The sequence below is a fragment of the Coregonus lavaretus genome (assembly GCF_964263955.1).
Source record: "Coregonus lavaretus genome assembly, chromosome: 3".
In the NCBI taxonomy this organism is placed as follows: Eukaryota; Metazoa; Chordata; class Actinopteri; order Salmoniformes; family Salmonidae; genus Coregonus; species Coregonus lavaretus.
Genome location: NC_139990.1, coordinates 11,484,556 through 11,512,089, shown reverse-complemented (window position 1 = coordinate 11,512,089; position 27,534 = coordinate 11,484,556). Strand labels below are relative to the sequence as shown.

At 44.4% G+C, this 27,534-nt stretch overlaps 1 protein-coding gene across 3 annotated transcripts; it reads right to left on the bottom strand.

Annotated features, from left to right (window-relative positions):
• Nucleotides 1-3,838: 3,838 nt before the first annotated feature.
• Nucleotides 3,839-23,237, bottom strand: LOC311117413 (programmed cell death 6-interacting protein-like). 3 transcript variants are annotated; one of them, XM_084157518.1, is made up of 18 exons: nucleotides 22,950-23,237; nucleotides 15,853-15,907; nucleotides 15,586-15,655; nucleotides 12,220-12,347; nucleotides 11,749-11,902; nucleotides 11,553-11,653; nucleotides 10,779-10,910; nucleotides 10,295-10,517; nucleotides 9,918-10,041; nucleotides 9,007-9,184; nucleotides 8,814-8,925; nucleotides 8,507-8,676; nucleotides 8,171-8,419; nucleotides 7,879-8,013; nucleotides 7,568-7,662; nucleotides 7,230-7,347; nucleotides 6,547-6,734; nucleotides 3,839-6,346 (listed from the first exon to the last, which is right to left on the bottom strand). In XM_084157518.1, the coding sequence occupies exons 1-18, from the start codon at nucleotides 23,153-23,155 to the stop codon at nucleotides 6,118-6,120; spliced, it is 2,667 nt and encodes an 888-aa protein (XP_084013644.1). In that variant the 5' UTR covers nucleotides 23,156-23,237; the 3' UTR covers nucleotides 3,839-6,117. The 3 variants fall into 3 exon arrangements, with proteins under 3 accessions (XP_084013644.1, XP_084013645.1, XP_084013646.1); XM_084157519.1 differs by having other exon boundaries at nucleotides 6,547-6,731; XM_084157520.1 differs by having other exon boundaries at nucleotides 10,779-10,895.
• Between the last annotated feature and the right edge of the window lie 4,297 nt (nucleotides 23,238-27,534).

The window sequence follows — 27,534 nt, the reverse complement described above, 5'->3', positions numbered from 1 at the left end:
TGTGTAGCTAACCTAAGTGGGTGATGGGAAGGGAGTGGGGACGGAAGTCAGGTGACAACCAAGATAGAAAGAAAAATAGAGATGGAGTAAGATCCTGTACGTACTGTAAGCTACTGTGTGTCTTTTCTAGGTTTATGTTTCTGCTACTAAAGACGGGTCAGTCAGCTGTGTGTGTCAGTGTTTCTGCTACTAAAGACGGGTCAGTCAGCTGTGTGTGTCAGTGTTTCTGCTTACTAAAGACGGGTCAGTCAGCTGTGTGTGTCAGTGTTTCTGCTACTAAAGACGGGTCAGTCAGCTGTGTGTGTCAGTGTTTCTGCTACTAAAGACGGGTCAGTCAGCTGTGTGTGTCACTGTTTCTGCTACTAAAGACGGGTCAGTCAGCTGTGTGTGTCACTGTTTCTGCTATTAAAGACGGGTCACTCAACTGTGTGTGTCAGTGTTTCTGCTACTAAAGACGGGTCAGTCAGCTGTGTGTGTCAGTGTTTCTGCTACTAAAGACGGGTCAGTCAGCTGTGTGTGTCACTGTTTCTGCTACTAAAGACGGGTCAGTCAGCTGTGTGTGTCACTGTTTCTGCTACTAAAGACGGGTCACTCAGCTGTGTGTGTCAGTGTTTCTGCTACTAAAGACGGGTCAGTCAGCTGTGTGTGTCAGTGTTTCTGCTACTAAAGACGGGTCACTCAGCTGTGTGTGTCAGTGTTTCTGCTACTAAAGACGGGTCAGTCAGCTGTGTGTGTCACTGTTTCTGCTATTAAAGACGGGTCACTCAACTGTGTGTGTCAGTGTTTCTGCTACTAAAGACGGGTCAGTCAGCTGTGTGTGTCAGTGTTTCTGCTACTAAAGACGGGTCAGTCAGCTGTGTGTGTCACTGTTTCTGCTACTAAAGACGGGTCACTCAGCTGTGTGTGTCAGTGTTTCTGCTACTAAAGACGGGTCAGTCAGCTGTGTGTGTCAGTGTTTCTGCTACTAAAGACGGGTCAGTCAGCTGTGTGTGTCAGTGTTTCTGCTACTAAAGACGGGTCACTCAGCTGTGTGTGTCAGTGTTTCTGCTACTAAAGACGGGTCACTCAGCTGTGTGTGTCAGTGTTTCTGCTACTAAAGACGGGTCAGTCAGCTGTGTGTGTCAGTGTTTCTGCTACTAAAGACGGGTCACTCAGCTGTGTGTGTCAGTGTTTCTGCTACTAAAGACGGGTCACTCAGCTGTGTGTCAGTGTTTCTGCTACTAAAGACGGGTCAGTCAGCTGTGTGTGTCAGTGTTTCTGCTACTAAAGACGGGTCACTCAGCTGTGTGTGTCAGTGTTTCTGCTACTAAAGACGGGTCACTCAGCTGTGTGTGTCAGTGTTTCTGCTACTAAAGATGGGTCACTCAGCTGTGTGTCAGTGTTTCTGCTACTAAAGACGGGTCAGTCAGCTGTGTGTGTCAGTGTTTCTGCTACTAAAGACGGGTCACTCAGCTGTGTGTGTCAGTGTTTCTGCTACTAAAGACGGGTCACTCAGCTGTGTGTGTCAGTGAGAGGGACAGTTAAGCCCTCAGATATGATAAGTGAGTTTCAGGCACGGCAGAATCCACAGAGACTGACACTGGAGAACAGACAGCAGAGTGTGTGTGTGTGCATTGGGGAGACAGTACGTCAGCAGTGCCACCTGCTCCAGTGGGATGAAGGCCAGGGGAACACACACACTCGCACACACACTGTTGGTTTTACTATCCAAGTGGGCACCAAACATTTTATTCCCATTCAAAATCCTATTTTCCCTAACCCTTAACCTAAACCTAACCCCTAAATAGCCTTTTGGGGGCCGACGAAATGTCCTCACTTTGAGGACTTTTGGAACCCAAAAGGATAGTAAAGTTAGACCACACACACAATTCCAAGACCCCTCTCACATCCTCGTCCTCTGCCTTTATGGCTGAGTCATCAGGGACAGTGTAACAGATCACAGAGACAGACAGACAGACATAGACCTGACCCAACAATGCAGCAACTGTCACTGTGTCCTCACAAGGATAGTAAAACAAAGAAAATTAGGTGGTGACATTTCACCGGTCCCCACAAGGAAAAAGCCTATTTTAGGTTAGAGGTTAGGTTTAGGGTTACAATTAGGGTTAGAATTAGGATTAGGATTTAGGGTTAGGGTTAGGTTAAAGGTGCATTATGCAGAAATTGCTCCGCCATTTCCTGGTTGCTAAAACTCTAATTTCAGTTTATGTGACAAAATAAGCAAGTATAGTGTAGAAAATTATTGTAGTATCTAAACCGCTGTGAAGTATATATTCAATTTTCAGCTGTTTGAAGCTGGTGTTCAAAACCGAACGTAAAAGACGCAAAAACGAAATTTAAGAATGGGAAGCATAGAAATAGAGCACATAGAACAAATCTACTGCGTCTTAGACTTTTTTTTTTAGGGGGTCTTAGACTTGCTTTCAATGATAATGACAGATCTATAACATACATTTCTATGTGAATTTGGTCAGGTCGCCCAAAAAGTTACATATTGCAGCTTTAAGGGTTAGGGAAAATAGGATTTGGAATGGGAATCAATTGTTTGGTCGCCACAAGGATAGTAAAACAAACGTGTGTGTGTGTGTATGTGTTTGTACATGTCGCTTTCATTATCTCTATCATCAGTGGAAGAGAACAGACTTCTGGGAGAACATTAATCACTCCTACCATAAGCACAAAGTCACAGAGAGCACATTGTAACACTGGGTGCGGGTATGTCATGTGTGTGTATGTTTGCGTGTGTCTGTGTGTATGTCTGTATGTCTATACACTTGAGGGCAAAGGGCACGTCTTTAGGCATATGTTTACGTGTGACTGACTGGGTTTGAATTTGGATTGTCTGTTTACTACATTACTGTAAGCTCTCTGAGCTAAAGCCTATGCATGCTATACCTATGAGCGTGGGGAGCTAACACAAGTCTTCAGGTCTCAATCAAGGTTATTCTTGAATCGCCTTTGTTCAGGCCCATGTATTGCTTGGTTGTTTAGGCAGGGAATGACATGGTAGGGGACCCCAATCAGAGAGTTGGTGTGGGTGTTTGTCTAAGTGCCTCTGTCCACCAGTAGTAGATCATATCCGTGTGACAGTGAACGGGTGCTACAGCGCGGAGCTGAGCGCACTAGTGAGTCATTCTGGCATGCTGGGTAATTAATAATCTGTCACCATTATGTTCTCCCACTCCCCCTCTAATTTCCCTTCTTTTTCAGTGCAATTAAAAGTGACACTCCTGTAGCTACATGTTGTGTTAGAATTAAAGACTGGCGACATGCAGACAGTTTAGATGAACACAGTGAAACTGTACTCCGCTACACTCATCCTGTCTGAGAGATGGAGGGAGATGGAGAGAGCGAGAAGGTGAGTCTTACGGAGCTGACCTCTCCATCTCTCCTCCCAGACCTCAGACTGGACGCCCATCTGTCACACACACACAGTGGAACATAATTAGCATAATAATTTACCTGGAGACGCCCAGAGCTCAGGTGTGTAATTAGTGGAACAGAATTAACAGTCACAAATAAAATAACTGTCTGTGTGTTTGTTTATATACATGCAAAGTGAGACAGGTGCAATAACCTTACATCTATCTCAGGTAAGTCGAAGTTCCAACCATCTCAATTGATGCCCTGCTCTCAGGGACATGCCTGCCCTCTCTTGGCTACTACCTTCAACTACAGCAACATAATGTAGAATATTACATCAGTAGCTTTTAGCAGACTGGACAAGGATGTATAAATGGTATATAAATATGTCTATGGTGCTGAAGACCAAAGAATATGTTCAGCAGAAAGTAAAATACTCAGCGAACTGCCACACAAACACAGAGAGACGGGTGTCTGGTATGCAGAGGTGTTTTAATCACATTAGAACCAAAGAGAAACAACGTCGTTGGGTTAACCACAGTCTTTATATATTTATATATAATAACCTTTATCCCAGAAAAACATCTACAGCCATTTACAGCTTTACTCTGATAGTAAAACAGAAAGACAATCCCCAGAGAGGAGAGGAGTAATAGAGAGAGAGAGGAGTGATAGAGAGAGAGAGACGAGAGGAGTGATAGAGACAGAGAGGAGAAGAGTGATAATTGAGAGGGAGACAACAGAGAGAGCGAGCAGTGAGAGAGTGCATCTCCAACAGTCCTTATCTAAATTAGAAAAACCTACAGGCCGTTTTTATTGGATTATTACATCAGCATTACTCAATACAAAAATAGGATATAGTTGTTATAGAAGAGCCAGGCGTTAAGCTGAGAGATCGGAGCTGGGTCGTATTCAGCAGCACAACGGTTTGAAAACAGAAGGAACATTTGCTTCTTTTATTGGACAAGTTCAAGTTGTAAATCCCCATTTCATTCAGTTTCCAAACGTTTTCTCCCTCCTGAATACAACCCTGGGTCCTCAGGTCCTTCATTCAGTGACATTGAATGTGACCCCTCCCACTCACTCCCAAATAAGGAATCATGCCTATATAGACCCCAACCCCCTCATCCAAGAATGACTTGCAGCTCCTCTAGAGTTCTACAGTGGCCGGCCTATACCTAGGCTGAAAATATACAGGTTAGGACAATGCAATAATTCCATGCGGCAAATTAAACAAATTAATTGGAGCTAGCCATTGCTGATTCTACAGGATTAGCATTGAAAACGTGACCAGTGGTCGGAAAAATCAAGTAATAAAGGGTCTGTAGATAATTTGATTTTTTTTTTTTTTATGAAAAGAATGACAGTAAAACAGTTATGGTATGTGTTTGCTGACTAGTTAGCTGAAATTCACTACAATTGTGTTTATTTGCCACTTTGATGCCGAACTTTCTGTACTGCTAACATTCACTTCCAGTCATTTTCGCTAGCATTGCTAGTCCCATTGTTTAGAATTCTTCTGCATTTATGCAAAGACTTATGGGATATTAGAATCCTCTTATCCTAACCTTTATATTTTTGACCTAGGCCCATACCAGGAAGTCAGTTAGACCAGGAAGAGAAGTCAGGACTTAAATAAAGAATTAACGCAATAATTAGAAAAATAATATAAAAAAATACAACAGAGGAGCTGGTTAGTGGATGAGTATGTAGAGAGGGAGTAAGGGTAGAGGGAGGGAATGAGGGAGAGAGAGAGAGAGAGAGAGGGTAGAGGAGTGAGAGAGAGAGGATAGAGAGAGAGAGAGAGGGTATAGGGAGAGAGAGGGTAGAGGGAGAGAGAGGGGAGAGAGAGAGGGTAGAGGGAGAGGGTAGAGAGAGAGAGAGTAGAGAAAGAGAGTAGTGAGAGAGTAGAGAGAGAGAGTAGAGGAGGGAGAGAGAGAGGGTAGAGGAGGGAGAGAGAGAGAGAGAGAGAGAGGGTAGAGGGAGAGGTTATAGGGAGAGGGTAGAGAGAGAGAGAGAGGGTAGAGGAGGGAGAGAGAGAGGGTAGAGGAGGGAGAGAGAGAGAGAGGGTAGAGGAGGGAGAGAGAGAGAGAGGGTAGAGGGAGAGAGAGGGTAGAGGAGGGAGAGAGAGAGAGGGTAGAGAGAGGGAGAGAGGGTAGAGGAGGGAGAGAGAGAGGGGGTAGAGGAGGGAGAGAGAGGGTAGAGGAGAGAGAGAGAGGGTAGAGGAGGGAGAGAGAGAGAGGGTAGAGGAGGGAGAGAGAGAGAGGGTAGAGGAGGGAGAGAGAGAGAGGGTAGAGGAGGGAGAGAGAGAGAGAGGGTAGAGGAGAGAGAGAGAGAGGGTAGAGGAGGGAGGGAGAGAGGGTAGAGGAGGGAGGGAGAGAGGGTAGAGGAGGGAGGGAGGGAGGGTAGAGGAGGGAGGGAGGGAGGGTAGAGGAGGGAGGGAGGGAGGGTAGAGGAGGGAGGGAGGGTAGAGGAGGGAGGGAGGGAGGGTAGAGGAGGGAGAGAGAGAGGGTAGAGGAGGGAGAGAGAGAGAGGGTAGAGGAGGGAGGGACGGAGAGAGGGAAGGAGCGAAGGTGGAGTGCTAGAAGTGCAATGTAAGTAAGTAAGGGAGAGGAGAGAAGGATGGAAGGAGGGAGAGAGTGATGGAGAGATTGAGGAGTTATTGCTGGGGGTAGTAGCATGGTTTCTGCTGTCGGTTTGAGTAGGGATAGCAGAGGGGAGGTATGGAGGAGAGAGGAGTGATAGATAAAGTAGTTATTGTTGTGGGTAGTATGGCTGTGGTGGTGGTTGCTGGGGCTGCTGTTGGTAGATGTAGGGGGGGTGCTGCTGTGTGGGGGCGGCCCCGGGGTAGCTCCCCTGTCCGGGTGCTGGGGCCTGCTGATAGGGGACGTAGGGCTGCATGTTGGGCTGCATAGTGGGGGGCATGTTGTACTGGCCGTACGCTGCATACGGGTTATAACCCATAGGCATCTGGTAGGCATACCTGGAGACACAGAAAGAGAGGTTAGTGTGTATGTGAAAGAGAAGACAGGGAGAGTTAGAAGAGAGAGAGAGAGAGAGAGAGTTAACAGAAGTGAGACTGCAATGGAATTGAGACTGGAACAACGGACGGGTTACAGCTCTGCAACTCACACAGCCTGCCAACTGGGACAATAACGATATTGATTGATTTGATTGACTCACCCGGGGTATCCCTGGTATGTGGGGTAAGGCGGTCCCTGGGCCATTGAGGGAGGGGCCATGGGTGGGGGGTTTACTGGTTGAGGCTGGTTACTGGGAGGGTTGCCTGGTGCGGAGGCGGCCTGGGTAGTGAAGGCAGGGGGAGGGGGCCGCTCGGGTGGCTGGGCCTTCGCCTGGGGCTGCTGGGGCTGCTGGGAACGGGAGAGGAAGATCTGAGGTCAATAAAAATCATAATCAAAATAGATAAATAGTAAACCTTATGACAACTGCTGATAAACATTTAATTGATTGCTTGAAAAGGGATATTTTTACAACGTCACAATAAGAGACACTATTACAGTCATGTCTCTGTGGTGATTGAGGGAGTTGGATCAGGCTGAACCGGGGTGCACCGGGCTATGGCCCGTCACGACTGGGTAAAACTGCTCAAATCAAACAGTCATATCGTAAGTCATTACTCCACGTGCTTCACATACGTCACTCTGTTGAGCCAACTTCACCATCGGCTTTGGATGGGGCACCCGACACACCCGGGAGGCAGCCCGGTTACAATGCAATCACTTTCACCCGATGCAAACTCCGCCTACCCAGTGAACCGGGAAAGTTTAATTGAATTCTCTTTGGCACAGAGCTGCCCTCTGATTGGCTCCTCCCTCCAACCTACCGAGCTGTGATTGGCTACTTACGAAGACAGTCCTAGGTGCGGGGGTTGGTCCGGCGGCGGTGGGGGTGGGGTTAGTCTGGTAGGCGGGGACAGAGAAGGACGGGGCGCTGGGCTCCCTGGCGATGCTCTGCTGCAACTCCCTGGGTGGATAACCACAACAGCAGCAATGTCAGTCAGCGGTCACCACGGCGACCCCAACATCAGTTGCTAGTCATGGTCATTTCTAGTTCACATGAATCACCAATCACATAAAAACATGATGTAATCAATGATATTTCATTAATAAGACAATGCAGTGATTATTACAAATATTCATAACAATTGACGCATCGTTATAGAGACAACATCACCACCACATACTTCAGTAGTTCATCCCGTTCTGTCTTGCGGGCAAAGACGATGTCACTGCACTTGTTCTGGAACTTCAGCAGGATCTCTGTGAGGTCATTGTAAAACTACAGAGAGCGAGAAGGTGATTGGTCAGACAGAGACAACCAAAGTCAACCAATCATCAAGCCCTTGTCAAGTTCAATCGGTTGTGTTTTTCCGGTGTTAGAACAAAAATGTGTATTGTTGGGTGACACCGTCTTAGAAACAGCCCTCCTTTTCCCTGGACAACCCACCCATTCCCTAGAGACAACCCTCCCTGCCATTCCCTAGGCGACAGTTACCTTGGTGCCCTCTCTGAGGTTTTTGGTGATCTCGACGTAGCTGTCGTGGGCCGAGGCCAGCTTCTTCAACACCTCCTCACGATCATTAGCCTCAGAGTTGGACTGCTTCAGACTGGAGAACTCCTGGTGAGATGCCTGGGGGTGAAGACAATCAACAATTGGAGAAGGAGAGAATCAATAACGTAACATTTCTCGCCATCTGAAAAATGTTTTTGTGGAAAGTGTGTATAGGTGTGTTTAGGCGAGCGTATCTCTCTGTGTGTGTGTGTGTGTGTGTGTGTGTGTAGCCTACCTGCACATTGCCCAACAGCTCTTCCTGAGAGCGGAGGCTGGCCTGAACCCTCTGGCTGTAGCTGCCGTATGATTGGTCCAGCTGGCTCATTGATAGTGCCTCCTCATTGATGGCCCCGTCCTGAGCCAGAGCCGTCAGGAAGCTGGAGGACATATCAAAGGTCACGCCCTTAATCTCCGCCTCCAGCACCTCCCTCTCTCTCTTCACCTCCTCTAGCTGGGACAGCTGGGAACGCAACACACTCACAACCTAGAGGGAGAGAGGAGAATACATACTGTTAGAACACACACACGAAAAGGATGTACACTGTTAGAGCACACACACTCCATCCCTCACCTCGCTGCCCTGCAGTGTCTTAGCAGGGTTGGCTGAAGGTATGGCAGCGGTGAGTTCAGCCTCAGGTTTACAGAGCAGAGCGATCATCTCACAGTGTGTGTTATAACGCTCCTTGACCACCTGGTCAGCCTGCACTGCCTTGTCCAAAACACTACGGAAGTTACCACCCTCTGGCCCGCCGGAGGTGGAGGGGAGGTAGAGAAGAATAAATAAATATCATTTCATTCCAAGGTAGTACACAACACACCTATCAGTATGTTTGTTTTTGGATGTGTGTGTAGGCATGAGTAGGTGTGTGTGTGTGTACCTGCTCTAAGTGGTTTGTAGAGGTCTCCAGAGGGAGTTCTGTTCCAGCGTTGGCTGAACTTGGATCTCAGCTCGCTGTCTGTCGACTCCTCATCATCCAGCATCTTCAGAGACTACAAACAAACACACACATTATACAATACATATCATGGGTATATGAACATGTGTGTGTGTGTGTGTGTGTGTGTATATACCTCATCCAGGATCTCTCTGTTGCGTGTCAGTAGTTCCGGCAGGTCTCGGATCAGTTGTTCTATGCTCTGCAGCCCCCCCTGCTGGACGATGGCGTGGGCCTTTTCAACAATGGATTGTGGGATAGAATCTCCAGACAGGTCCTCCAGAGCCGCAGGCAGGTTCAGAGACGCCAGGACACTGTTGTTCAATTATGAATTCATTATCAATATAGACATGCCAACACACTGTTTAATTATTAACACATTTCACCACCAATAAAGACTACGTACACTGAGTATACAAAACATTAAGAACACCTGCTCTTTCCATGACAGACTGACCAGGTGGATCCAGGTGAAAGCTAGGATCCCATATTGATGTCACTTGTTAAATCCACTTCAAATCAGTGTAGATGAAGGGGAGGAGACAGGTTAAAGAAGGATTTTTAAGCCTTGAGACAGACATGGATTGTGTATGTGTGCCATTCAGAGGGTGACTGGGCAAGACAAAATATTTAAGTGCCTTTGAACAGGGTATGGTACTAGGTGCCAGGCGCACCAGTTTGTGTCAAGAACTGCAACACTGCTGGGTATTTCACGCTCAATAGTTTCCTGTGTGTATCAAGAATGGTCCACCACCCAGAAGACATCCAGACAACTTGACACAACTATGGGAAGCATTGGAGTCAACATGAGCCAGCATCCCTGTGGAACGCTTTCGACACCTTGTAGAATCCATGCCCTGACGAATCGAGGCTGTTCTGAGGGCAAAAGGGGGTGCAACTCAATATTAGGAAGGTGATCCTAATGTTTTGTACACTCAGTGTATGATGATGTAACAGTGCGCTGTCGTCTTTATTGATATATGTATTCAAATCAATAGAGTTGCCAAACACTATTCAATTGTTAAATGATAAAAGTAACATCCATACCCGTTGCAGAGGTTGGTAGCTTCCCTCATGGTTCCCACCAGTCTGTTGACAGTCTCAGCCTTCCTCTGGCTGTACACACTCATACTCTGCTGCACCGCCATGGGCACCATCTTCTCAAACAAGTCTATACAGAGAGACACACACACACACGTCAGAAACTAACCCACACATTTGCGAATTCTATTAGACATCTACACAAAAAGCAAAAGCGTGTGTGACAGAATGTGTGTGTCCCACAACAGTGAACTTGGTGCTGAGTGGTTGTGTGTGTACTCGTTCTCTCACCAGTTAACTTGGTGCTGAGTGGTTGTGTGTGTACTCGTTCTCTCACCAGTGAACTTGGTGCTGAGTGGTTGTGTGTGTACTCGTTCTCTCACCAGTGAACTTGGCGCTGAGCGGAGGTGTGATTGCGGTAGCCTTGACCAGCGCTGCCTTGCCGATGTGTTCCAGGTCCTTGACCTCAGGGACGCGGTCGTGGTAGATGAAGTCGTTGTCTTTCTTAGCGGCGGTCAGAGCACGGCTGATCTTATCACTAAGGTCTTTCACACTGACGTACTCATCATAGCGAGATGCTACTGTCTTCACCAGCTCTGTAGCATGCTGCAGGGATGGAGGGAAGGAGACAAGAGGAGTGAATGATAGTTGGATCCGTCGCACTGTCAATCATAAAGGGAGGCTAGACTCCACTAACTAGTGTGATGAGGGATGGAGAGAACAAGAGAATAGAAAACAAAGTATGAAGACTTTGGTTGAGTGGTTGTGTTTATTTGGTCATAGGAAAATCACTACATTTTCAGGTCGGGTACACTGTAGGAACCACCGGGTTAGGGTTGCGCTGTGTGTGTGTGTGTGTGTGTGTACCTGCAGGCGAGCGATCTCCTCCCCAAAGTGTTTCTTCTGCTTGGCGAGGATAGACTGGTGCAGCTCAGCGTTGGCCTGCATGATGCAGTGTTTAGCTGCCAGCACCGGAAACACCTCCTGGAAATAAATATACTGACCAGGGAGAAGCAACCACAGAGCAGTGCGCACACATGCGCACACACACGGGGCAAACCATCCACACACGGGGCAAACCAAGGGCAAACCAAAGAACAACACAAACACCGCCAAGAGCAAATCACGAACGAGTTTCACGTCACGGAAGCCAATCAGGAACACACGCACACACACCACCATGCAGAGAGCGGAGGATAACGGGAGAGAGAACAAAACAGGACAGGCAGTGAGTGATTAACCTTTCTGCAACATTCACCCAAACTATAATACAGAGAAGTGTGTGCGTCTGCAAAGTCCAGCCCATGTGTTCCCACCCCAGACCGTGTGTGTGTGTGTGAGCGTCTTTTAGTTGTAAGACAGGTCAGTCAGATTTCAAACACACATTCAGAAGCCCATTATTAGGTAGTGAGAGACCAATAAGAACGGGAGTCAGACGGTGAAAGCGCCAATGAGAATACAGCCCAAGTAGTGAACAAGAACAACCAATGAGAAAACAGCCCAGGTAGTGATTAACAAATCAGAATGGAGACTGTATGGTAATCAACCAATCAGAACAGAGATAGTGAAAGTTCCACACCCTGAGTGTTATCCTTATTTGTCTAGTAAGAAGTTCACACACACACACACACTTCTACATACCTTGGGCAGGTTCTCTTTGTACTGACACTGCTTGATGGCGTCGCTGTAGAAATCTGCTGCCTGATTGGCCAGTTTAGCGATGATGGCGTCCTTCATCTTATCTGTAGGGAAAATGATACAATGGTTACTCGAATCATGCACACACACACGTGTAAAGTGTGTGTGACGTATGTGTGTGTGTGACGTATGTGTGTACCTGACGTAGCCTTGAGAAAGAAGACTTCCTGTGCCTGAGCCAGCATGATGAGACTGAGGGTTCCTACGGTCTCAGGAGATATGTCCATAGTAGGCTCTCTGTTCAGAGCCGACAGCACTGTGTCCTTAATGTGACCAAATGCTCCACTCGCCAACTGGAGGGGGGGTGGTAGAAAGAGGGAGAGACAGTATGACAGAGAGAGATGGATAGAGACACAGACAGAGGGGGGAGGGTATTGGTTATATTATTACTAAGTAGTATTTAAGTATTACTATAATAAAAGGTAGTAATTGGCTGTAATATCATTAGCAGTCCTGTAGTAATACCTGGTGGTAATATAAGTACTATATATTTTGGTAGTATTTGCCTGTAGTATTAGTAGTACTGTAGTAATTAGATGTGGTATAAATAGTAGTGTTACTATAGAACCTGGTAGTATTTGGCGGTATTGTAGTATTACTATAGTAGTACCTGGTAGTATTTGGCTGCGGCCTTCAGTCCTTCATCGCTGTCCAGGTTCTGTTCTGAAGCGATCTGACTGGCCAACGCTGCTCCATTGAACAACACACACGTCTTCTCATAGCCCAGACTGGCCAGGGCTAAAACACACAGACACACACATTATACAAATACACAGCCATTCCTGTTCATCATGCTTCAGGCATGAGGCTGACATACCTCACAATAGTGTTAGCGAGATACAGCGAGAGGTGCGAGACAAAGCTGGGCTGGCGTGTGCTACACACTGTATATATATATTTTCTGTTGTATTTTTGACTTTATGTTTTGTTTACCCCATATGTAACTGTTTTTTATTTTATTTTTTTAATCGCACTGCTTTGCTTTATCTTGGCCAGGTCGCAGTTGTAAATGAGAACTTGTTCTCAACTGGCTTACCTGGTTAAATAAAGGTGAAATAAAAGAAAAAAAAAGAAAAAAGACAGGCAATCATTTAGGTATGTTGCAGGGTTTCCATTAGGAAAATTTGGCGCCGGACATAGTGACCTGAAATATTTAATTTCTCTGACATTCGAGAAATGTACCGGTCGTCCGTATGCATTGGGTGCGTAACCCATTAGGGTGTCCACCCACGCAGTCAGCGCCATCAATAAACAATGGATATTGACCAAATGAGCCACATTTACGTGTCCTTAAAACCAGCCTTTTAACAAATTACAAAAACACTATTCCTTGCGTTTTGATGTTTAGCATATGCAAAACTTTATAGTCTATTGTTTTTTTGGTTTTTACTTTCCTAAAATATAAAATTGTCCACCTTACAGTTCAGCTGTCGGAGATTTGAGCAACAAATGCATAACGACATTGCATGCATATACAGTGGGGAGAACAAGTATTTGATACACTGCCGATTTTGCAGGTTTTCCTACTTACAAAGCATGTAGAGGTCTGTAATTTTTATCATAGGTACACTTCAACTGTGAGAGACGGAATCTAAAACAAAAATCCAGTAAATCACATTGTATGATTTTTAAGTAATTAATTTGCATTTTATTGCATGACATAAGTATTTGATCACCTACCAACCAGTAAGAATTCCGGCTCTCACAAACCTGTTAGTTTTTCTTTAAGAAGCCCTCCTGTTCTCCACTCATTACCTGTATTAACTGCACCTGTTTGAACTCATTACCTGTATAAAAGACACCTGTCCACACACTCAATCAAACAGACTCCAACCTCTCCACAATGGCCAAGACCAGAGAGCTGTGTAAGGACATCAGGGATAAAATTGTAGACCTGCCCAAGGCTGGGATGGGCTACAGGACAATAGGCAAGCAGCTTGGTGAGAAGGCAACAACTGTTGACGCAATTATTAGAAAATGGAAGAAGTTCAAGATGATGGTCAATCACCCTCGGTCTGGGGCTCCATGCAATATCTCACCTCGTGGGGCATCAATGATCATGAGGAAGGTGAGGGATCAGCCCAGAACTACACGGCAGGACCTGGTCAATGACCTGAAGAGAGCTGGGACCACAGTCTCAAAGAAAACCATTAGTAACACACTACGCCGTCATGGATTAAAATCCTGCAGCGCACGCAAGGTCCCCCTGCTCAAGCCAGCGCATGTCCAGGCCCGTCTGAAGTTTGCCAATGACCATCTGGATGATCCAGAGGAGGAATGGGAGTCATGTGGTCTGATGAGACAAAAATTGAGCTTTTTGGTCTAAACTCCACTCGCCGTGTTTGGAGGAAGAAGAAGGATGAGTACAACCCCAAGAACACCATCCCAACCGTGAAGCATGGAGGTGGAAACATCATTCTTTGGGGATGCTTTTCTGCAAAGGGGACAGGACGACTGCACTGTATTGAGGGGAGGATGGATGGGGCCATGTATCGCGAGATCTTGGCCAACAACCTCCTTCCCTCAGTAAGAGCATTGAAGATGGGTCGTGGCTGGGTCTTCCAGCATGACAACGACCCGAAACACACAGCCAGGGCAACTAAGGAGTGGCTCCGTAAGAAGCATCTCAAGGTCCTGGAGTGGCCTAGCCAGTCTCCAGACCTGAACCCAATATAAAATCTTTGGAGGGAGCTGAAAGTCCGTATTGCCCAGCGACAGCCCCGAAACCTGAAGGATCTGGAGAAGGTCTGTATGGAGGAGTGGGCCAAAATCCCTGCTGCAGTGTGTGCAAACCTGGTCAAGACCTACAGGAAACGTATGATCTCTGTAATTGCAAACAAAGGTTTCTGTACCAAATATTAAGTTCTGCTTTTCTGATGTATCAAATACTTATGTCATGCAATAAAATGCAAATTAATAACTTAAAAATCATACAATGTGATTTTCTGGATTTTTGTTTTAGATTCCGTCTCTCACAGTTTAAGTGTACCTATGATAAAAATTACAGACCTCTACATGCTTTGTAAGTAGGAAAACCTGCAAAATCGGCAGTGTATGAAATACTTGTTCTCCCCACTGTATATGCCTATTGGCTTAGGTGTCCACTGTATGATATTAATATTTAAAAGATAAATATAAAAAGAAAAGCTTAGGCCTAGCCCCAGAGACAGATGGAGATATGCCAGTGGCATAATACGACAGGACATTTCTTTATCCTTGTCAGAAAGGCTTCTGCGTCTGCTATACAGATATATACAGCTAATTCATACATTTTCTATCAGAATATTTTTTTATAAAGATCAGCATTATATTGTTAGATTATAGGAGTAACTCTGGTAGGCCTAAAACAGTGCAAGTCAGTTGGATTGCCGGTACACACTGCCTTCATCTCATAGGCCGGCAGTATAATAGGCTAATAGCCACACCAAAAGTAAGTCTAGCCGTTGTTTATAGGGAAAATACAAGCAGGATATTATTATTGCGGCAAACACAACATTACAGTTGGAACTTAATTTGGCCAAAGAAAATGGCTCAACAGAATGAAACAAAACACTTGCAAACGTTTTTCAATCTTAAAAGCTTTGAACAGGCTATGACAGCAATATGCTAATTATATTTATTTTACAACAGGCATACTTATAACCTAACTAAATACGGAGCACACAATTAAAAAGACAAATCGAACTGAAATTAGCCAATGAAAATGTCTCAACAGAATGATACAAAACATATTTTGCATATTTAAAGAACTGGTTTAGATGAATAAATAGGCCTAAAATAATAACAATGATATACAATAATAATGACAAAACAAATGATTATAAATACGAAAAACACATCATACAATATTACTGGCTCCTACACCTACTGGAACAACCATGCCTGAAGGCCTCGTTTGTGTGTGTGTGTGTGTGTGTGTGTGTGTGTGTGTGTGTGTGTGTGTGTGTGTGTGTGTGTGTGTGTGTGTGTAGCGTACCTAGTTTGACTGAGCCGCCGAACAGTGAGCCCTTATCAAAGGCATCTTTCCATGTGAAGGTTAGACACAGCTGCAGGAACACATAAAGAGAGATTAGCAACATTATCAAACAAACCTTACTTTTTTTATTAGCGGTTTCATGTGTGACGTAATTCTCTGTACCACGCAGACACATACTTTATTCTATTGTTGTCTTCCATTGTACTGTTGTGCATTCCCCTCAGCAACAGTGTGTATTTTGTATTGACCGGATGAGGTTATATGTACCTGGTTTTCAGAGAAGGGAAACTTGGGCTCCACGGCACACAGCTGATCATAGTACCTACAGGAGAAGAGGGAGAACACACTTTTAGTGTTTGGACCAAACAGAAAATAGAGGTGTGTACACTGTGTTATTGACCAACTAGGTTTGGGCGGAATCCAGATTCTCATATCAACCTTGTGCTATTCCAGGATATTCGGTAATACTGGCACTGAACATAAGGGGCACAATTTCCAAAACCCACTGATACTCTGTAATCCGTTACCAATGCTAACAAGTACATGTAAACTTCCACAGAGAATGCTAACTAACTGCTAATGAGCGCATCGCAAACATTTTATTCGGTCTCTGACCTAAAGTATTTGCAGTAACTCAAAAAAGCTATCCACAGTTTGCTGCATGCCAAAACAAACAGTGCATTCGGAAAGCATTCAGACCCCTTCACTCTTTCCACATTTTATTACGTTAGAGCCTTATTCTAAAATTGATAAAATTGTTTTTCCCCCCATCAATCTACACACAATATCCCATAATGACAAAGCAAAAACAGGTTTTTAGAAATGTTTGTAAATGTAATAAAAAACGGAAATATTACATTTACATAAGTAATCAGACCCTTTACTCAGTACTTTGTCAAAGCGCCTTTGGCAGCGATTACAGCCTCGAGTCTTCTTGGGTATGAAGCTACAAGCTTGGCACACGTCTATTTGGGGAGTTTCTCCCATTCTTCTCTGCAGATCTTCTCAAGCTCTGTCAGGTTGGATGGGGAACGTTGCAGTACAGCTATTTTCAGGTCTCTCCAGAGATGTTAGATCGGGTTCAAGTCCGGGCACTGGCTGGGCCATTCAAGGGCATTCAGAGACTCGCCACTCCTGCGTTGTCTTTTCTGTGTGCTTAGGGTTGTTGTCCTGTTGGAAGGTGAACCTTCACCTAAGTCTGTGGTCCTGAGCAGGTATTCATCAAGGATCTCTGTACTTTGCTCCGTTCATCTTTCCCTCGATCCTGACTAGTCTCCCAGTCCCTGCTGCTGAAAAACATTCCCACAGCATGATGCTGCCACCACCATGCTTCACCGTAGGGATGGTGCCAGGTTTCCTCCAGATGTGACACTTGGCATTCAGGCCAAAGAGTTCAATCTTGGTTTCATCAGACCAGAGAATCTTGTTTCTCATGGTCTGAGAGTCTTTAGGTGCCTTTTGGCAACCTCCAACTGGGCTGTTATGTGCCTTTTACTGAGGAGTGGCTTCCGTCTGGCCACTCTACCATAAAGGCCTGATTGGTGGAGTGCTGCAGAGATGGTTGTCCTTCTGGAAGGTTCTCCCATCTCCACAGAGGAACTCTGGAGCTCTGTCAGAGTGACCATCGGGTTCTTGGTCACCTCCCTGACCAAGGACCTTCTTCCCTGATTGCTCAGATTGGCCGGGCGGCCAGCTCTAGGAAGAGTCTTGGTGGTTCTAAACTTCTTCCATTTAAGAATGATGGAGGCCACTGTGTTCTTGTGGACCTTCAATGCTGCAGAAATGTTTTGGTACCCTTCCCCAGATCTGTGCTTTGACACAATCTTGCCTCGGAGCTCTACGGACAATTCCTTTGACCTCATTGCTTGGTTTTATGCTCTGACATGCAATGTCAACTGTGGGACCTTATATACACTACCAGTCAAAAGTTTGGGCACACCTACTCATTAAAGGGTTTTTCTTTATTTGTACTATTTTTTACATTGTAGAATAATAGTGAAGACATCAAAACTATGAAATAACACATATGGGATCATGTAGTAACCAAAAAAGTGTTAAACAAATCAAAATATATTTTATATTTGAGATTCTTCAAATAGCCACCCTTTGCCTTGATTTTACATTTACATTTGAGTCATTTAGCAGCTTGATGACAGCTTTGCACACTTGGCATTTTCTCAACCAGCTTCATGAGGTAGTCACCTGGAATGCATTTCAATTAACAGGTGTGCCTTCTTAAAAGTTAATTTGTGGAATTTCTTTCCTTCTTAATGCGTTTAAGCCAATCAGTTGTGTTGTGACAAGGTAGGGGGGTATACAGAATATAGCCCTATTTTGGTAAAAGACCAAGTCCATATTATGGCAAGAACAGCTCAAATAAGCAGAGAGAAACGACAGTCCATCATTACTTTAAGACATGAAGGTCAGTTAATATGGAACATTTCAAGAACTTTGAAAGTTTCTTCAAGTGCAGTCACAAAAACCATCAAGCGCTATTATGAAACTGGCTCTCATGAGGACCGCCACAGGAATGGAAGACCCAGACTTACCTCTGCTGCAGAGGATAAGTTCATTAGTTACCAGCCTCAGAAATTGCAGCCAAAATACACTGCTCAAAAAAAAAAAGGGAACACTAAAATAACACATCCTAGATCTGAATGAATGAAATAATCTTATTAAATACTTTTTTCTTTACATAGTTGAATGTGCTGACAACAAAAATCACACAAAAATGATCAATGGAAATCAAATTTATCAACCCATGGAGGTCTGGATTTGGAGTCACCCTCAAAATTAAAGTGGAAAACCACACTACATGCTGATCCAACTTTGATGTAATGTCCTTAAAACAAGTCAAAATGAGGCTCAGTAGTGTGTGTGGCCTCCACGTGCCTGTATGACCTCCCTACAACGCCTGGGCATGCTCCTGATGAGGTGGCGGATGGTCTCCTGAGGGATCTCCTCCCAGACCTTGACTAAAGCATCCGCCAACTCCTGGACAGTCTGTGGTGCAATGTGGCGTTGGTGGATGGAGCGAGACATGAAGTCCCAGATGTGCTCAATTGGATTCAGGTCTGGGGAACGGCGGGCCAATCCATAATATCAATGCCTTCCTCTTGCAGGAACTGCTGACACACTCCAGCCACATGAGGTCTAGCATTGTCTTGCATTAGGAGGAACCCAGGGCCAACCGCACCAGCATATGGTCTCACAAGGGGTCTGAGGATCTCATCTCGGTACCTAATGGCAGTCAGGCTACCTCTGGCGAGCACATGGAGGGCTGTGCGGCCCCCCAAAGAAATGCCACCCCACACCGTGACTGACCCACCGCCAAACCGGTCATGCTGGATGATGTTGCAGGCAGCAGAACGTTCTCCACGGCGTCTCCAGACTCTGTCACGTCTGTCACATGTGCTCATCTGTGAAGAGCACAGGGCGCCAGTGGCGAATTAGCCAATCTTGGTGTTCTCTGGCAAATGCCAAACGTCCTGCACGGTGTTGGGCTGTAAGCACAACCCCCACCTGTGGACGTCGGGCCCTCATACCACACTCATGGAGTATGTTTCTGACCGTTTGAGCAGACACATGCACATTTGTGGCCTGCTGGAGGTCATTTTGCAGGGCTCTGGCAGTGTTCCTCCTGCTCCTCCTTGCACAAAGGCGGAGGTAGCAGTCCTGCTGCTGGGTTGTTGCCCTCCTACGGCCTCCTCCACATCTCCTGATGTACTGGCCTGTCTCCTGGTAGCGCCTCCATGATCTGGACACTACGCTGACAGACACAGTAAACCTTCTTGCCACAGCTCGCATTGATGTGCCATCCTGGATGAGCTGCACTACCTGAGCCACTTGTGTGGGTTGTAGACTCCGTCTCATGCTACCACTAGAGTGAAAGCACCGCCAGCATTCAAAAGTGACCAAAACATCAGCCAGGAAGCATAGGAACTAAGAAGTGGTCTGTGGTCACCACCTGCAAAACCAGTCCTTTATTGGTGGTGTCTTGCTAATTGCCTATAATTTCCACCTGTTGTCTATTCCATTTGCACAACAGCATGTGACATTTATTGTCAATCAGTGTTGCTTCCTAAGTGGACAGTTTGATTTCACAGAAGTGTGATTGACTTGGAGTTACATTGTGTTGTTTAAGTGTTCCCTTTATTTTTTTGAGCAGTGTAAATGCTTCAGAGTTCAAGTCACAGACACATCTCAACATCAACAGTTCAGATGGGACTGTGTGAATCAGGACTTCATGGTCGAATTGCTGCAAAAAAAACACTAAACCACTACTAAAGGACACCAATAAGAAGAAGAGACCTGCTTGGGCCAAGAAACACGAGCAATGGACATTAGACAGGTGGACATTTGTCCTTTGGTCTGGAGCCCAAATTGGAGATTTTTGGTTCCAACAGCCGTGTCTTTGTGAGACGTGGTGTGGGTGAACGGATGATCTCTGCATGTGTAGTTCCCATCGTAAAGCATGGAGGTGGTGGTGTGATGGTGCTTTGCTGGTGACACTGTCTGATTTATTTAGAATTCAAGGCACACTTAACCAGCATGGCTACCACAGCATTCTGCAGCGATACGCCATCCCATCTGGTTTGGGCTTAGTGGGACTATCATTTGTTTTTCAACAGGACAATGACCCAACACACCTCCAGGCTGTGTAAGGGCTATTTTACAGAGATGGAGAGTGATGGAGTGCTGCATCAGATGACCTGGCCTCCACAATCCCCCGACCTCAACCCAATTGAGATGGTTTGGGATGAGTTGGAAGGCAGAGTGAAGGAAAAGCAGCCAACAAGTGCTCAGCATATGTGGAAACCCCTTCAAGACTGTTGGAAATGCATTCCAGGTGAAGCTGGTTGAGAGAATGCCATGAGTGTGCCAAGCTGTCATCAAGGCAAAGGGTGGCTTATTTGAAGAACCTCAAATATAAAATATATTTTGATTTGTTTAACACTTTTTTGGTTACTACATGATTCCATGTGTTATTTCATAGTTTTGATGTCTTCACTATTATTCTACAATGTAGAAAACAGTAAAAAATAAAGAAGAACCCTTGAATGAGTAGGTGTGTCCAAACTTTTGACTGGTACTGTAGACAGGTGTGTGCCTTTCCAAATCATGTCCAATCAATTGAATTGAACACAGGTGGACTCCAATCAAGTTGTAGAAACATCTCAAGGATGATCAATGGAAACAGGATGCACCTGAGCTCAATTTCAAGTCTCATAGCAAAGGGTCTGAATAGTGAATACTTTTTATTTTTAATAAATTTGCAAAAATGTCTAAAAACCTGTTTTCGCTTTGTCATTATGGGGTATTGTGTGTAGATTGATCAGGAATGTATTTTATTTTATCCATTTTAGAATAAGGCTGTAAAGTAATAAAGTACGTACATACAGAGTTTGCATTTCCGGGGTACATTTCTATTTGTTCCATTACACCGGGGTAGTTAATGTGGAAAGTGCGCACCTCAAGTATTTGATGGAAAACAAATTATTTGTACAATTCTGTCCCAGCCAGGTCTGCTGGTGACTAGACTAGTGCTGCTGACACAATGGCTGTGTCTGCAGGGCTGTGAAAGGGATATGGAATACAAGGCCCGTTGCCATAGCTACTTGGCTCGCTCTGTACATGAGCTGAGAGCCAAGAAGAGGCTACAATGCTAAGATTCACCTCCTAGGCACCTACCAACTCTGTATAGCAAAGCATAGCCAGAATGCTAACATAGGACAGCAATAGCATGACCCTATACCACCTTGTAGCTAGCAAACCTATGCTAACATTGAATAAGTTCCTCCAGCAAACACTCCTTAGAGCAAACAGAGATGCTAAGGCTCTATTTTAACACACTAGTATTAAATAATGCTCTGTGGACAATACAAGGCTAAACTATTAGTCAATTGACTCTATACAGGGGAGCAAAGTCTAAATCCTGCTCATGTCACTTGTAGCCTACTGTATAGAATAGATGACTGGCTGGAGAAACTGAGGATAGAAAGTCAGAAAAGTAAATAGGTCATCACTCCAAAATGCGTGTGGTAATATCACAGGGGACTGGAGACATCTTATTTGGTAGAGTAGAGGAGGTTTGTTAACCAAATAGCAGTCCCGTTTCCTCCATGGAACTCTATGCAAAACATCCCTACCATCTCCCAGTGTGGGTTGGGGGTATTCTTTTTAGATGAGATGGCTCGGATTTAGCTGAATAGTGCCTCCGAGGCAGGCAGGTGGACTATATTATATGTACATGATATAGCATAGCCTATTTCTATTCTGAAAGTTATGTCGTGTTGCATCCTCCCACCTAGATCTTGGTTCAGTTGAGTATCTATCAAGAAGCTATAGTGAGGGACCTTCCAAGAGGTCTGAGTCTTTATTGCACAGGAGGTAATGTTAGACATCCTGAAACCTCCCCCACATAACCCTCCTGAAACTAACGTTACTTGTATAATGTTGTAATAACATAACAAACACTAGCTAGAAACATGGAGATTTTGTAATTGGTCTTCATGGGTTTGATGAAGTTAGAGAATTTGACAATGACACATTGAAATTTGATATTGCCTGGTCAAACTGACTCATGCACTGTGGTCTGAACGCAACCATGGTTACATTAAGACACCGTGGAGCTGACAAAGTACCTCAATGCAGGGATGGGATATGCCACTGTAATCCACATGTTACCTTTATCCACACTGCTCCATAGAGAAGATTCAAATACTGCTAGTTTTCCCAGAAAACTGCCCTTTTCATGCTAGTTAGCAAAATGGCTGCGCATTGTTAGAATGAGGACTAAAGGGCATTTTTCAATCCTCTCGATGGAGCAGTGTGGATAAAGGTACATTTTGGAGTACAGTGGTATATCCCATCCCCATTTCTCGCACAGGCTTTATGGTGTCTTAATGTAACCATGATTGCGTTCTGACCCCAGTGCACCTCACTGTAAACAAGCGTAAGTGTAGGGTCGGTAACTTCTGGCAAGGAAATAGCCATTACTTAATTGTCACTGTTTTATGCTAACGTTTATTTGAATTGGCTAACATAAAAGTTAGCCAACTAGCTAGCTAAACAAGCTAGGTAGCTACTTTGCTAATTGACAGCAGGTTCATTTCACATGGGGAACTCGTTATTGAGCAATTACAGTAACATCATATGGACATTGATTGATTGTCAATGCGTTAACTTGTCATAAATTGTTAAACACATGATTCAAAAGGAAAAAGTGCTTCCGAGAATTTCAGGGTGCGGCAATGGAGTTATAATTAGCAGCCTAGCCCTTTCCGCACAGGTGAAATAGCTAGCTAACTGTTAGGTGGCTAACTGGAGTTAGCTAGTTACGTTAGTCTGGTAGTATTTCTAACCTCATGAGGATTTCCAGCGAGCTTTCGTGTTTGTCGAGCGGCCTCCCCAGAGCACTCTTGCGCAGCTTGTTCAACTCCTCCACAGATCGGATGTACTCAGCTTGATCCTCGCCCGTCGGGTATGACGCCGTAACAAATTTCGAGAGCGGTTTAACTAGGTCGACTTCAGACGACTTCTTTAACGGGACTGAAATAAAAGTCGCCATTTTCGGCCAGCGAAAAGTAACAAATAAAATGTGAGAAGGCAGCTAGCTATCAATCAGCCAAAAACAACAAGCGACTCTTCACTTCCTGGATTCTACTGCGAAACGTCAGAAGACGTTGACGCATAGAGGGAGCTGCGCAGACGCAGTGAGGGCCAGACAGGGGCAAGACAGGTTTCTGATTATATCTCGATTTCAGATAGACAGGACACACTCATATGCAATTGCATAATCAAATTCTATTGTATGTTGTTGGAAGGGCCCAAAACATGCCTATTCACCCCCAAAAAATATCTAGGTGTGCATTTTCCCCCTTAATTCTATGGTACGCTTACATTTATGGCTACATTTAGACATGAACATGACTAGGATTTTTTTTTATTTTAAGGTGCAATATGCAGAAATCGCTCCGCCATTTCCTGGTTGCTAAAATTATAAAAGTTCACCTAATTTCAGTTATGTGGTCCTCTGTAGCTCAGCTGGAAGAGCACGGCGCTTGTAACGCTAAGGTAGTGGGTTCGATCCCCGGGACCACCCATACTATCTAAACTGCTGTGAAATATATTTTAAATAACCAAAAAGATTGTATTTTCAGCTGGTGTACAAAACCAAAAGTACAAGAAGCAAAAAGACACTTAAGGGAAGCATAGAAATAGCACACATAGAACATATCTACTGCTTCTTAGACTTGCTATCAATGAGAATGACAGATTTATAACCCATGTGTATGTGAATTTGGTCTGGTTGCCCAAAAGTTACATATTGCAGCTTTAAATACATCTATTCATGTTTTCCATACAATCTGTGATATCATTCATAGCATGTTATGGTACGTGGCCCTTATAAATAAACACACACACCATCTTTATGAAATAACTTTATTTCCAGAACAGAAGTGTGTGTGCATCTCCAGTTCGACTGTAGGCTGTACAGAAACACAGTGATCACCTCCTCACTGACACACGGAGACAGGGAACACAGGTTGCTAGAACTGGGACCGGTAACACTGTATTACGTCTTTTTTTACACATTTCTGTGTGAAAGGCTCCCAGCATTCTGTTTTTGACCCAGGTCTGTAGAGCTGGGGTGTATATGTTCTGAACGTTGCAGATAAAAATAGAATGAATAGAGCTGACATGAATCCCTACTTTATCTGACAGACGATCATATCCGTTCAACACCATACATTTATATCTGAACGTTCTGTAACGATGCACCCTCCTGAACAGGCCCCTGTGCTCCTCAGTCTCTGGTGTTGTTGAAGTAGGTGACACTCAATGTTCAGTGTCACTTCTACATTATTAATAATATTCACTTTATTTCTCCCAGGTTCAGTGAAGAGCGTGGTTCACAAACTACACACTACATCAAGTTGGACTTCTGTGGTTTTCAGTGCAGACTTGGTCTTTTATTTCTGGGGGGGAAAAAAGGGAAGACTGGGCTACACTTTTTTTCGGACAAAAAAAAAAACCTTCCTACTCTCCCCCGCCCAACTCATGCTCTTGACTAAAGGCAAACTATGCAGGGTTCATGCCAAGAGGAAAAGCAGTGATAACTACTGAAATTATTAAACTAAGTTAGCCATTGCAATAATTGCTAGGAGATAAACACATACTCACACAGACACACAGTTTCCACTGCCTGCAGTCAACGACTAACTATACAGCCAGTGACAGATCTAAGAAAACATACAGGGTTTCCAGCCCATCCTGTCAGGGGTGAAGGAAGGCCACACATTGGATAAGCCCCTGGTTTCACTACCAGACACACAACCTGGTTCTAACATCTACTTCTTCCCAAATCAGTTTGGTCCATTTCAGTGAGTTTATTTAAGCCATATAGTCTAGAGATGCTTCCTCCTCACCCCTCTCCTTCATGCCAATAGTCAGAGTATAGTCAGTGTGTGTGTCCACTCCCCTACATATTTATTTGGACAGTGAAGCTAAACCTTTTAATTTGGCTCTATATTCCAGCATTTTGGACTTGAGATCAAATGTTTTATATGAGGCGACAGTATAGAACGTCACCTTTTATTTGAGGGTATTTTCATACATATCCGTTTTACCATTTAGAAATGAAAGCACTTTAAGGTCTCATAAGTATTTGGACAAATTGAAATAGTGTATTAAATGTAATAAAACGTTTAGTATTTGGCCCCATATTCCTAGCACACAATGACTACATCAAGCTTGTGACTCTACAAACGTGTTGAATGCACTTGCAGTTTGTTTTGGTTGTGTTTCGGATTATTTTGTGCCCAATAGAAATGGTAAATAAAGTATTGTCATTTTGGAGTCACTTTTATTGTAAATAAGAATAGAATAGGTTTCTGAACACATCTATACTAATGTGGATGCTACCATTATTACAAATAATCATGAATGAATCATGAATAATGATAAGTGAAAAAGTTAGAGGCATAAATATCATACCCCCCCAAAAATGCTACCCTCCTGTGACTGGTAATGGTGAGAGAGCTATGCATGTTTTGGGGGCATGATCTTTGTGCATCTGTAACTTTCTCACTAATTCACAATTAATTCATGATTACCCGTAATCATGGTAGCATCCACATTAATGGTGTTCAGAAACATTTAAGATTCTGATAAAAAAAATAAAAAAGAGTAAGACTACAATACTTCTGACACCTTCAAATGGGGGGACTAGATACATAAAGTGCATGCATTTCTAAACGGCAAAACGTATGAAATACCCTCAAATAAAAGGCGACATTCTGTACTGTCGCCTCATCAAAACATTTGATCTCAAATCCCGGTGTATAGAGCCAAATTAAAAGTTTGAGCTTCACTGTCCAAATAAACATGTAGGGGAGTGTATGTGTGTGAGAAAAAGAAAACTGACCATAGCAAACAGTGAGAAGTATGGCATCAGAGACACATTATCTTACACAACAGCCAAAACAAAGAAACTGCCTTCCTCAAAAGACAAACTAAAAACGATAAAAGAGACAGTAAAAATATGAAATGTGTCATTTAAGAGACTTGAGTGGGGTGAAACAACTATCCATGATGCTTAGACATGTCTATGCAGGCTAGGTCTTCAGTGGAAATCCCCTGTCCTGCTCTGAAATATTGCAACGAAGTCTCAGTATTAATCTGTACATAAATCTGAGACACTTCATTTAGTATATGTTACGTTTCGTATGGTATGCATTAATTTGTGGATGTCTATCATCCATTTCTTATGATATGTTACGAATTGCAATTTGTTGTGGCTAACGTTAGCTAGGGGTGGTTAACATTAGCTAGCTTGCTAACAATATCTAGGCTAGGGGTTAGGTTTAGGGATTAAGGTTAGGAGTTGGGTTAAAGGGTTAAGGTTTGGGGAATAATTAGCTAAAAGGGTTAGGGTTAGGGGAAGGGTTAGCTAACATGCTATGTAGTTGCAAAGTAGCTAAAATGTAGTAAGTAGTTGAAAAGTTACTAATTAGCTAAAATGCAACAATTGTCCTTCAGATTCGAACATGCTCCTTTTGTTTTTGCTTTAAGTAACCTTCGGTCTTATGTAACACTATATACACAAAAGTATGTGGACACCCCTTCAAATTAGTGGATTCGGCTATTTCAACCACACCCGTTGCTGACAGGTGTATCAAATCGAGCACACAGCCATGCAATCTCCATAGCCTGAAAATTGGCAGTAGAATGGCCTTACTGAAGAGCTCAGTGATTTTTAATGTGGCACCGTCATAGGATGCCACCTTTCCAACAAGTCTGTCCGTCAAATTTCTGCCCTGCTAGAGCTGCCCCGGTCAACTGTAAGTGCTGTTTAAGTGGAAACGTCTAGGAGCAACAACGGCTCAGCCACGAAGAGGTAGGCCACACAAGCTCACAGAACAGGACCACCAAGTGCTGAAGCGCGTAAAAATGGTCTGTCCTCGGTTGCAACACTCACTACTGAGTTCCTGCCTCTGGAAGCAACATCAGCACAAGAACTGTTCGTCGGGAGCTTAATGAAATGGGTAGTAGAATGGCCGAGCAGCCGTACCCAAGCCTATGATCACCATGCACAATGCAAGCATCAGCTGGAGTGGTGTAAAGCTCGCCGCCATTGGACTCTGGAGCAATGGAAATGCGTTCTCTGGAGTGATGAAGGCTCTTTCCTGTTTCAGCAGGACAATGCCCCTGTGCACAAAGCGAGATCCATACAGAAATGGTTTGTCGAGATCGGTGTGGAAGAACTTGACTGGCCTGCACAGAGCCCTGACCTCAACCACATCAAACACCTTTGGGATAAATTGGAACGCAGACTGCGAGCCAGGCCCAATCGCCCAACATCAGTGCCCTGACCTCAGTAATGCTTGTGGCTGAATGGAAGCAAGTCCCCACAGCAATATTCCAACATCTAGTGGAAAACCTTCC